The following is a 12,752-nucleotide window of genomic DNA, read 5'->3' as shown; positions in this document are numbered from 1 at the left end:
TTCATTAACTGAACACATCTTAATTTTACAATCAGAAAAAATCTGAAAGCAAACGACATTTTAGAAAACATGTTAGAGGTTAAAATTTGTTCTTGCTACACTGAGTTAATGGAAAAAAAGTTTAGGTCACAGTTTTTTTGTCTGTGTGGGTGAGGAAGCTTGGCCCTGAGCTAACATCCATGCCCATCTTCCTGTACTTTATATGTGGGACACCTGCCACAGCATGGCTTGCCAAGCGGTGCATAGGTCCACACCTGGGATCCAAACCTGAAAACCCTGGGCTGCCGAAGCAGAGCACATGAACTTAACCACTACTCCACTGAGCCAGTCCCAAGGTCACAGATTTTTCCGTTTATTTTTTTTTCTTCTATTTTCATTAAGGAAAAAATGCAATTATGACATGTGAAGAAAGTAGCTTTATATTCATGTTTTATTTATTTATTTGCTATTTCATGTTTAAATTTCTTAGTTTTATGCTACTCTAACAAAGGCCATGTTAGAGGCTGGGTCATTAAATCGCAGGGAAACTACAGGGGTTAAAAAGGAGTCTAATATATGTGATTGCCAACTAGTCATATACAACAGTCTTGGCTCCAGAGGGCAAGAGCACCAAAAATAAGAGAGCTGGGTGGTCCCCAGCAAGCATCAAAAGATGATTATGCTGAGGGTAGTGAAAGCCTGGATTACTGAAGTTTTGAGCTATGAGGAAGCTGAGCTGGAGCTGAGATCTGGGAGGGTCTAAATTCCAAGGGCGGAAAGGGCTTCACCAGAAAAGCAGACTCTGTAGCTCGGACGCCTGCAGCACAGATTCCACCGTGCAGCAGCGGTCAAAGGCATTTTTAGATAAGACACACAGCTCACAGGTTCTTATGGGTACCAGGAGAGGCATGGTTGATTTACTTGTAAGAACGTACACGACCTACAAATTTATAAAGGAGAAAAAAGTAAACGCAAACGGACCCAGGAAGTGTCTCTCGAGCACGTTTCCCACCTGAATCTGGAGCACGGCGAGGTCTGCGTCCAGGGACTGCTTGGCCGGCAGTAACTTCCGGGTCACGTGAATCTGTCTTTGCTTCTCAGCAATCTTCAGTTTCAGGAAACGGATCTTCTCTTCCAGGACATGTATTTCAATCTCTCCATTTAGCTTCATCTTCTCTTGGATGTTCACTTTTTCATAGAAGATGCACACTTCCTCTTCCCGCTCTATTAGCTGAACACCACTGCGGACAAATTGAGAGGCAGAGGCTGAGAGGGTGTTGAGGCCACTGTTTTACTAGTCGTTGTGGCCCCTCTGGCTTTGGGTGCAAAATACACACCAATATTGCATAATTCCAGAACACAGCAGACATTTACCATGGGCTTTCTAGTTAAACCCACGCTCTGAGTTTGTCTGGGGAGAGGAGAGGGCGGATTGCTGAGCGCCTGCACTCTGAGTTGCCTCTGTGGTTGGCTGCCACGGTATCTGTGCAGGTCCCAGCGGTTTTCCTGGGCTGGGAAAGAATGTCACCCCCATGCATGAACAAAGTGAGCCCATAGTCTGATGTTCTGCAGACCCTCTTCTTGGGCCAGACTTGCCAACCAAGATCTGGCCAGAAGTACCCAGGCAGGGGGCCAGGGAATGTGTTTCTGCAGCAGTTCTGCTCTATTTAACTTGCCAGGTCCAGAGGGTTCTTTTAAATTTGAGTATTTCTGATAGGGATAGGGGCGCGGGGGGAGAACCCTCTTTTTGAGGAGAATATAGGGAAAAAACAAAGTCGGAATTTTCTAACTCCAGACCCACAGATCTGACTGGGGCCTGGGAGCAGGCTGCCTAAATGCTTTGGTTTGTGCCAGGAGCCAAATAAGAGGACTTTTAATTTTTTTTCCCCCAGAGAAACACCTGCCAGCCCTTTGAAAAAGTGGTGTGCTTCCCACATGCTGTGCATATCCGTTATCCCAGAGTTCATCTTTAATTGCTTCTATTTCTCTCTCCTCCCTCAAAACATGTGTGCACATAGTCGTGTTCGGCTAATCTGAGCTCTATATCTTGTCTCATTTGCCTTCCGTGGGCCCCTCTCATGATCTTCTTGGTTCTCTTGATGACAGCAGTCAGCAGCAATGGTTTCCTGCCTTTTTGTACGTTCAGGGTTCAGCCCTTACACAGAACACAGCCTCATACAGAACAGCACACGATCAAGGTGCGATGAAGAAATGATTCTGCTACCAGATGTAATTACCATAGGGGGCTACAATCTTGCATTCTTGATTTCCCAGAGCACAAGCAGCTTGGGAAAACTGCTAAAATTGTAACTGATGAATGATATAATTGTAGCCTGGAAGAAATGATGCTACCCCTAAAGGTCTCATTTACTTGCTGAGAAAATGAACTGGGAGAATGGCTTAATAAATATCAGAATAAGACTAAACTTGTCCCAAAAATGAACAAGATCCAAAGACTTATTTAAGTCAATCACACTGAAAGAACCAGATGGTATCAGAGGCATCCCAAACGGGCGCCTGGGAAAGGACTCTGCTGTCCAAGCGAGCCACTTCCCCATCTCTCCTCACGCCTGTCTCTCTTACCAGGACAGAGGTTCCTATTTTCAGGCAAAACAGACAGCCCCTCTCCTCCAAGGGCTAATGACACCCGAACCTCAAACCTCCCTCACCATCCACTGTCAAGTCTAGAGAGAAAAGGGGCAACATTTTCAAACCGGATCCCTAGGAGGTGTGTTTTCCTGTTAGATTCCTGGTTTTCACCTCTCATTTCGATGCTGAACGGCTTTCTCGTATTTTTTGCGAAGCTGCACCATCTCCTCCTCAATCATCGTGATCATGTTGGCGAGTCTGTCAATGTTGTTTAAGCGCGCTTCCTTCTTCTCTTTCATTTCTTGGAGTCTTGCTACAATTTTGCACACATCGTTTTGCATGCTTTGTCTGATGGTAACATTGTTGGCATGTTTCAGCATAGAATTTTGTAGCTTTCTTTAAAAACAATGGGAAAATAGGTAAGACTACAACGTAGTTTCTTTAAAAACAATGAAGACTTCTGAAACACAAGCAGAATCAAAGCGGCTGTTGCTTGAGCGTGTCCTGTGAAAGGACAGCAGTCGGGTAACCATGACATTCATCATAGGATACTCTTCAGGACTTTCTGCAATCTTCCCAGGTCTCAGATTCCCCCTCCCTCTGGCTTAGGACATCTTTCTTTTGTGCCCCAAGCCTCTGCTGCCCCGCTTCATCAAAGCGAGAGACTAATTCATTTACTGCTCTGCTGTCCCCAGGAGACTGTGCTCTCTCGAGGGCGGAGAAGGTCATGTCTGATGACACCCACTGGACTCAGGGTGGTGCCTGACTCAACTCAGTGTCCCAAGAAATGCTGAAGGAATGCACGGCCTCCATGAATGATATTTTACCCCCATGTAGAATGAGAACCTGGTTAGGAAATTAGATTTTCCTTTTCATCCCAATCCCCTCCCCCCTCTACTCCCACCCCTTCACTACCCGACACACAAGAGGCCATTTGGTAATAACTTTATTAAAGGAAACTGGGCAATAATGGCCACCAGAAAACGTTTAGGTTGTGTAGACTCAGTGGACCAGAGACCAAATACAGTGAAAGAGTCCAACAGATCTTGCCACACGGTAAATAAATTAAGAAAACACTCGCTGGAAACTTCTATTTTTTTATGTGGATTAATTCATTTAATATTTAAAAAGTCCTGTAAAATAAGGACTATTTTTATGGGTAAGGAAAGTGAGCGCAGAGAGGGAAGGCAGCTTACCCAAGGTCACACAGCTCGTAAGTGGCAGGGCTGGGATTTGAGTTTAGCAAGCCACCTCTCTTAACTACTCTGCTATCCTGCCTCCCACAAGCACCTTAGATGCTTCAAGTCTGCAACCAGGGGATGTTAGTAAATAAGCGTTTGATTGTTTTCTAACTTTAAAAGCAAATTATCAAATTTGTGCTTCTCTTTCTAATTGGGTAAGTGGAAAGAAACATCATAAGCATAGTCATATATTATAGTTTTTCATTCACGTAAAAAAAAAAATACGGCTCCCACACAGCAGAAGCAGAAGGAATCACATTCAGCTGCTTGGATTGCCTGTAAAGGAAAGTATTTTAGCAAGGGCTTTTCTAGCCTTGCAGAAGACTGTTCTTTTCTACTTATTATCCCCAGGGTACTTCAGAGTTCAATAAATCAGAAGGGAAGCCTTTGAAAGGACAATAGTTATTGTAAGACTTACCTTTCTTGAGTAACTGCACTATTTCTTAAAATTTCCAGTTCATTTAATATCATTTTATGCCTTTCTTTGATTTCATTTACTTTCTGGTGAGCTTTGTGAAGTAAGTTAACAAGTTTGTTTCTTTCATTTCGAATAGTGTCATACAGTTTAGCAAACTCTCTGAGTCTGTGAAAATACAAGTATTTTTGAAACTTGTGAAATTAAAATCCATTTTTTACCCCCACCTAAACTAGATAAATCATCATGTAATTCTTTTACCTCCGATGAATTTCACGTTTTTTCTTCCTATGTATCCTGATTTCAAGATCCTTAGCTTTGATCTCCTTAACAATGCTGTTATATTTTTGCTGAAATATAAAAATTATGTGTGAAATAATAATAGTAAAAAAAACACCCACCACCACCATCATATGAATACTTTCAACCTCACCCCATCCTATCTGTTAGGAAAATTCTATCTTGGCCAGCTGGGCTGTGCAGATCAGGGAGAAGAGAGAAGGGCGATCAGAAAATGCCTGGCCAGCTGAACTGAATCACATTGACTAGGAGAAAGGGCTAATTAAGGGAGAGAAAGAAGAGAGAGGAGGAAAAGGAAAGAGCCTGCACAAGCTGGGCTTGAGAAAAAGTTTGGGGAACTTCTGAGAGAGCCTAAGAGTGACTGTGGACAGCACGGCTGGGCTGGCTGGGTGGGTGGGGAGTTGGTGAAAGGTAGATGAGGGGAGAGGATTGGTAGTAAGTTTTGATAAAAGTTATGAATTGAACTCTCTGTGGTCCTTTGTGTTTTTGAGAGACTGAGCCATGATTTTAAGGCACTTTTCCATTCTTTGAGTTTGTTGTATGTTGAGTGTGTTTTCCTACACAGTGAGGCACCACCCTGAGACCAGCCATAAGGTGGTGTATGCAGATTACACGTGGATATTTTAAAAGATACTATTTCTAAAGTCCTAAAAATACACCAAGTGCCAAATACAGTCGTTGTGTTCTTCAAATATAAAGATACCGGGTCTTTCATCGAGGGTAAGAAACGTACTCAGAGATGAAGAATTTGCTGGTAGAAACCAGAGGATGTAGTTTCCGTCACCCTTCGCTCGAGGACTGTGGGAGCAAAGCCCACTTGGTGTCAGGGACTCGGAAGAAACCAGGCATCTGCGCCAAGGTGGACGGGGAACAATTTCACATTGTTCTCAGTGAGAACAGGAGTCAGGAAGAAACTAATATTACTTAGGTAACTGTATGTGTGAAGAATTAAACAGATAGAAAAATGTAGTGTCATCCATCTTGGGAGTGACAAGCAACACTGGTTTTTCCCTTCACTTTTTGTCTTTTTTTAGGGATGTAGATGAGGTGTGAAAATAAAATAAGATTGTTGTCTTGTGGAAATTACAGATTACGGCTAATGGTTAACAGACTAATTCCCAACGCTAAGAATACTTCAGGAAAACAATATTTTTCCTTTACTGTTTTCCATATTTCAAAAGAAAGAGATGTTGTGTGATTTCATAGCTATTGGCTCATTTAATGATGAGGTCTGGTTTACACAGATTAGTCACCCATAGATAACATATGTATCCATTTTGGAGGTTAACAAGAAAGTTGTCTAATTCATAAACCAGATGGATGTCCTTGTGACAAGTGTCCCTGCGCCCTCTCCTCTCCTTGTTTTGCTCCTGCTCTCAGCCTCAGCAACCCCATTCTCTAAGGCTGCCTTCGGTCCTCATGCCTCCCTGGCCACTGTGTCTCCTTTCTTCACTCTACTGACACCAGCTACCCATGAACCCTGCTGGGCTGCCGCAGCCTCCGTGACCAGGGTCCCAACTGCTTAATGTGGATTAAGCGACCTTCACCGTCTGACTTTTCCTGCTCTCTGGTCTCACTGTTTGACATCCCTTTTCCCCATCTTCCCATGTGCCAATCATGCTAAACTTCTTTTAGTTTCTCAAACGTTCTAAGAGGGAAAAATAAACAGCTAGGGGGGAATGTGAAGAGTGTGCTGTGGGTTGTGTGGTGTAGATCTCTTCAGTCTTCTCCGCAATCTCTGTATTTAACCTCATTGCTCACTAACGCTTTGATGTGAGTGAGTTCTTTCTGAAGAACAAGGAGAAGTGCTCCCCCATGTAAATACTTGCTCAGAATTAGAACAAAGGTTGTCCTTAGAAACAGCCAACATCTGGGCCTTATGGTAAATTCAAGTGTTCTATTTTAGTAATATGTCATATCATATTGTCTGGACACAATCCTTACATGGAATAAATGATTCTAGAGTTTTAGCCAGCACAACAGGAGGGTTGTTTTGGCCATTGGTTTCATTGTTGTTTTTGTTTCAGGAAGTTGCCCTGGGTCAGCTCTGGTACTTTGTTGGAGCCCAGCAAAGTCACAGGGTGAAGCAGTAACTTAGGGTGTCTGGCTTTGGTTCAAATGGCTTGATGAACCTGGGAGGGATAGCAGTCTAATGCTACCGCTTTGAGTTGTTCCCAGGCAGATCCCGGTGGAAGGTGGGCTGGGTCCTCCTCATGGATATCTGCAGCCCGTGCAGCTGTCAGCTGGTCCCTGGCGGTGCCCGCCCTCCTCTCAGTGACACTGCCCTCTGTTCAGCTCCTCTGCTCAGATCTAGCTCTTTTTCTCTCTAGACTGTGACTATTGCTAATTGAATCCTGGGACTATTCTTCAGTGCATGATTGAGTCTTGTTTAGGGCAGCTGTACAGCCACTGGACCTTGAAGGAGACTCAGGATTACAGCTTTCTAATGACCATTGTGTTAAAACGAGGCTGCCCTGAACTCCTGCAGTCATTAATGGATGGTTACAAAAGCGCGCTCACCTGAGCTTTCAGGAAGTCCTTGGACTTTTGCTCCTTCTCATCAATTTTGATTTGCGTCAGTCGGACGAGGTTGAACACCAGATCTCGCATGTTCTCTTGCTCCTTTAGAAGCTTGTTTTCTTCTGCAAGTTGCTGTTCCACTAACTTAGACTCAGCTTCCGATAGGATTTTCTTTTGATAAATACAACACGTTATAATTTATTTGTTTGAAAGAACACACTAAGGTATCATAGACTACTTTTTTATTTCATGTGTAAAATTTATTTCATTAAAACACACAATAACTCTACTGCCTTAGCTCCAAGTACTCTCTTTATCTTATAAAAGAATATGCAAACATGGTAACACATGTAACATGGTAGAACTTTTTCAGATTCAGACTCTATTTTCAAGTAACTTTTTGAAGAGAAATAAGAGCGTGTTTTAAAATACTTTGAGAGTGGCTTGAATAAACAAAATTTAAACATTTTAAATTAGACATTGGTGAAATAAAACAGTTATTGTTTATTTTTAATATAATCAATAGCCCTTTTATTTTTAAAGTCTCATGAGTTCGTATAGTTTTTGCTGGTTCAAATACATCCTTTTCCCCCAAATTTAACATGGGGTTAAAGTGGACCTTGAGATGAAGAAACAGACCCACATCGAGTAGGATCATTCTCTCTTTGATGACTCTCCTACTGATGAGGTGTCAGGGAAAATAGTTACAAACAGAACTTCATATTAATCATTCTGAGATAGAAGCTTAAATGAGAGTTGTTATTAACCTGTTGGGTCAAATTCCTCTTAGCTACTTCAACTTCCTTGTGGAGTTCTCTGCGTCTCTCAGATACTGTAGTGTCATCTTTAGGGATAGCTTCCATCTGGAAATCAAAATTTAAAGCAGGTATTTATACAAGAAAGAAATCTCCAATGTCACGTACCAACTCCATCACGTACCTTTTGAAAATGGTGGGCAACTCCTGATTCTCAATCTTATTAGAACTGCCTATTATGCTGAATCTTCTTTATAAATTTATGGGAAACTAAATATGAAGACCTGTTAAAAATCCATAATTCACCAGCTGCAAATAATTCTATTTTGCATTCATTTGGAAATAAAATAAGTCTTATTAATAACGGCTAACATTTATAGAGCACTGACTGTGTGCCAGGCAAGGTTCTGAGTGCTTAAATGTATGACCTTATTTAATCCTCACAATAACCCCTTGAGGTAGGTAACATTATTACCTCCAATTGTACAGATGAGGAGAATGAGGAGCAGAGACATTTAAGCAGCTTGCCTCAGGGATGTAGGTGGAAACCCAGGCAGTCAGGCTCAGAGCCCACGATCTTAACACTGTATTTTACCGCCTATCTAACCCATGATTCAGCACTTTGGAAACATGCAAATAAATGACATTTATTATTCTTATAAAATGTGAACTCATTTATGAAATCCTATAGATTAAAGAAAAAAATAGGAGATATTGATTAAATAACACTGGGAATAGTTGGCTACTCTTATGTAGTAGTTGGTTGAGTAGCTAGAAAGTTCTTATACAAAAAAGCCTCTTAACCTCTTTTGTTGATACCTGAAATTCCACCATTGCATTCCTATTGTACTGGCTTGCACTTCATCCTCTGTTAAAGTGCTTCTGGGAGAGGGCAACATGCCATCGTCAGTCTTTGCTACCTTACTAGGAATGAGCTTGTCAGACTCTTTATGATGGAGAAGAGAGCAGAGATGAGGTGGACACATGGCAGCCGATGGCGGAAGGGGTACCATCTGAGGATACAGGAAGGGTTATCTCGGGGTGCTGACAGCATACTTGATTCTGAGCGGGTCTAGAGTTGGACATTTATACCAAAAGCACATGACTCCAGTGTGACGCGGTTCATTTTCCTTCTGTGACAGCACACACTTCTAAGTGCCAAGGCTGAATATTGGCTAAAATTTGTCCCAAGAAGGGCAGATCATACTGCTTAGTGATTTAAAGGTCACTTTTCTGAGGTTCATGCTGCTCTTTCAAAGTAGCTAAAGTGTATCTTTGGATGCTCCAACATCCATGAGCCTGTGCGTCTTCGGTAGCACCTTCTGTACCCTCAGATGCCCAGCCATGTTCTGCTGTCCGTGGAGAGCTGGTTGTGGAGAAGCACACACTGGACTTAAGAAGACAAGACCTGGTCTTGTGAAAGCCATATAACAATATAGAGAATTTGTGATTGCTGAACAGATAACTGCTATGGCAGGGCAGAAAAGGGAGAGTTCAGCATAGACTTGGATAATCAAGGAAGATTTCACGGAAGAGTTAAGAAGTCAGCAAGGAAGCGTTTGGTTTCTCTTTCTGGAGAGTGGAGTTAATTCTTCCTGGACAGAGTAAGTCCAGCAAGCACCCTGGTCTCTGGTTCTCTGCCACAGGTGCCCAGGAGTGGGCTGCTCCAAATACTTTGCTCCCAACTGAAGGTAAATCTGTACATGAACACTAACTGGGACCAGGGAAGTGTATAGGGTTTTCATAGAAGATATGACAAGAGCACTCTCACCAGCTATTCAGTCAACTAAAGGCTCCCAACAAATTCTCCTAATTTCAGGTCTCAGACATCTAGGTTATTTCCAGTGTTTTGAATTACAAACATACTGCATCACATTGCATTTGCGAATTCAATGAGTTGCATTCATTTTTGAACTCTGGCTAGCTGCTTCTCTGGCACCTTTCTCAATTCTCCATAAACCCAATCCTCCAGTTTTAGTCAGGAATTAAGGATGCTTGATTTGTGGAAGGGGAGACAAGGTGAACCATTGGTAGCAGAGCCTGCTGGTTGTCTAGCCAATATGACCCTCCACTTTGACTTTACCAGCAGAACCCCTGTTTTATTCAGAGCTGCAAGTCACCCAGGGGTCCTCAGATGCCTCTGCAGCTGCAGGTGACCACGGAAGCCAGGAGGGGCCAATGGAGTGAAGTGGAAACCTCCCGGATGGGGCTCCTGGGAACGTGACTGTTTTCCTGATAAAAAGACAATCGGCCAAGGCAGCTGCCATATACCTTTTGCACTCTGCCCTAGCCCACTTTTGTGTAATCTTGTGCCTAAAGGTGGAATGGCCATCTTGTGACCTTGTGGAAAAAATAAACATGTTAAGGATGACCGAAGAAAGAGCTAAGAGGATCCTGGACTTTTCATTATGTGAAAATACCTGGTGTGCCTACCTCTGGACTTTTTATTATGTGACAAAACAAGCCCCTATTTAGTTAAACCACCATAATTGAGTTTCTGTTATTTCTTGCAGCCAAACTGTAGACCTAACTGATAAATCCTCTGGAGGAAATTTTCCTAAGGTCATCTGGAAAAGGCACTGGAGTTATGCTGAACTTTCCACTAATGGAGGAGGAAAAAGAAAATCTATCAAATGTCACAGTTCTAATTATGTTCTAATATTGAGGTAAAGTAATTTACCATTACTTTTGAACCCCACGTTGCATATATCAGCAGTTTTTGTAAGCTTACTTATTTTAGTTCTTTGTTTTGGTTTTTATAGAGTAGTATTTCATACTTAAAAAAATAATGTGTTTATTATAACCAACCAAACAATACAAAAGTATGTACAGGAAGAAACTAAACATCATCTGCTCCCAACCTCTACTTCAAATGCTCCTCCCCAGGAGTCACTGTTAATAGTTTGGTGTCTGTTCTTCCTGACATGTTCAGTGTATGAGCAAATATCAGTAACTTTCATAAGAGTTAAGAAATGAGACCTTGGGGCCGGCCCCGTGGCCAAGTGGTTAAGTTCACGTGCTCCGCTGTAGGCAGCCAGTGTTTCATCAGTTTGAATCCTGGGTATGTACATGGCACTGCTCATTGAGCCATGCTGAGGCAGCGTCCCACATGCCACAACTAGAAGGACCCACAACTAAGAATAAACAACTATGTACCAGGGGGCTTTGGGGAGAAAAAGGAAAAAAAAAATAAAATCTTTAAAAAAAAAGAAAAAAGAAATGAGACCTTATTCTGTTGCTGTAAACATCCCAGTTATTTGATATTGGTTAACCTCAGTTTCTTCAACGTTTTGATATTTTTCTAAAATATTCCGAAATTTCATGAGGTTTGTGGCTTGAATTTCTGGGAGAGTCTCTCTGGTCAAAGGTCACAGGAGAATCAAACAACTGTCTCTGGGGGGAAACGAATGCTGAAGAACAGCCGGAGCCCTTGGTGCTCACCTTTCATCTCTCTCCTTTCTGGACTGCACACAAGTCCGAAATGTCCACTCAGGCTTGGAGTGACTGGCCCAACCCTCTCCTGTTTTCAAGTACTGTCAGCCAGCTTAGGACTGTGGCCAGGCTAATTATAAGTCATGAGGTCAAAGAGGAAGTTAGTCTCTCACCAGAACTGTACTAGGACAATAACAGATTTTTCTTGAAATCAATGAAGGAAGAGGATTTTAGTATATTTTCATTTCTGTTACTTTTATATTCTATAAAATACTGATTTTTGCAGTAGATTGAGCATTCTACTGCAATCTCCTCTTTGGTCAAGGGTTATTCCTTATATATTCCATATCTATCTATCTATCTGTATCTCTCCAGCCAGATCACTCTACAGCGGCAAGCCTCATCATCAGAAACAGCAACCAATTAGCTTTACAGTATCCCACTCTTAAATATAAGCAGACAGCTAAAGATCACCAGATCCTTGAGGAAAGATTCTAATAAGAAAGAGACAAAAACAAACAACAAATAAGAAAACAAACAAAAAACAGGAAAATATAACTTGAAAAAAAAAGAAGTCTATGCAGAGAGAAAAAAATAAAAAGAAACTATCATTAATATCCTCAGTTAGATAAGAGAAGATATGAGGTAAGAATAAAGATACTATAAAAAAGAAGAATTCAGAGGAAAAAAAGAGCTCGTTCAAATTTAAAATATGAGAGCAGAATGAATGATTAAATAGAAGGATTAGAAGAAAAAGTTGAGGAAATCTCCCTTGCAGTAAGTCCAAAAGACAAAAGAATGGAAAATAAGAGAAAAAGACAAAGAAATTAGAACACTGTGTTAGAAGGTCCAACATCCGGATAATAGGAGTCCCAGAAAGAGAACAAGAAAAGAGAGTGGCCACAATTAAAGAAATTATTCAAGACAAATTCTCAGAACTGAAGGACATAAGTTTCTACATCCAAAGAGCTCACGAAGTGTCCAGCACAATGGATAAAAATAGAAGAGCCACAAGTGGGAACAACATCGTGAAATTTAAAAATTCTGGAGGCAAGTAAAAGGTCCTACAAGGTTCCAGCATGGAGAAAAAAAACCAAACAACAAACTAGTTTCAAATAAAAGGTCAAGAATCAGAATGACACCAAGTTTCTTAATAGTGACTCCAGAAGCTAAAAGACAATTGATCAATGCCTTCATCAAGAGGGAAACCGATTTCCAACCTAAAATTCCATATCCAGTTAAATTATCAATTATCTGTGAGGCTACAGTGAGGAAAAAGTATTTTCTGACATCAAGGTGTTCTGACATGCATTTTCTGATGCACGAGGTCTTAAAAACTTACTTTCCATTCACCTTTTCTCAGGAAGCTACTGGAAGGCGTGTTCCTCCCACAAAATGAGAGTAAGCCAAGAGAGAAATAGAAGAGATCCATGAAATTTAGGGGATCCAACATAGGAGAGGGGTGAAGGGAGTCACCAGGATGATGGAGCAAGACTCCTAAGATAAAAGCGGGGAGTACAG

At 41.7% G+C, this 12,752-nt stretch overlaps 1 protein-coding gene across 3 annotated transcripts in view; it reads right to left on the bottom strand.

Annotated features, from left to right (window-relative positions):
- Positions 1-12,752, bottom strand: part of CCDC146 (coiled-coil domain containing 146) — a 115,231-nt gene that overhangs the window by 9,034 nt on the left and 93,445 nt on the right. For all 3 annotated transcript variants that reach the window (XM_014850479.3, XM_014850483.3, XM_014850482.3), the window contains exons 10-15: positions 7,812-7,907; positions 7,045-7,215; positions 4,486-4,574; positions 4,228-4,392; positions 2,740-2,964; positions 992-1,220 (exon numbers count right to left, since the gene is read on the bottom strand). In XM_014850479.3, the coding sequence (XP_014705965.1) occupies positions 992-1,220; positions 2,740-2,964; positions 4,228-4,392; positions 4,486-4,574; positions 7,045-7,215; positions 7,812-7,907 (975 nt within the window). The remainder of the gene's footprint in view (positions 1-991; positions 1,221-2,739; positions 2,965-4,227; positions 4,393-4,485; positions 4,575-7,044; positions 7,216-7,811; positions 7,908-12,752) is intronic.

The sequence above is a fragment of the Equus asinus genome, chromosome 1, assembly GCF_041296235.1.
Source record: "Equus asinus isolate D_3611 breed Donkey chromosome 1, EquAss-T2T_v2, whole genome shotgun sequence".
Lineage (NCBI taxonomy): Eukaryota > Metazoa > Chordata > Mammalia > Perissodactyla > Equidae > Equus > Equus asinus.
Note: the sequence above shows the minus strand (reverse complement) of the source record. Positions and strands in the feature narration are given on the sequence as shown.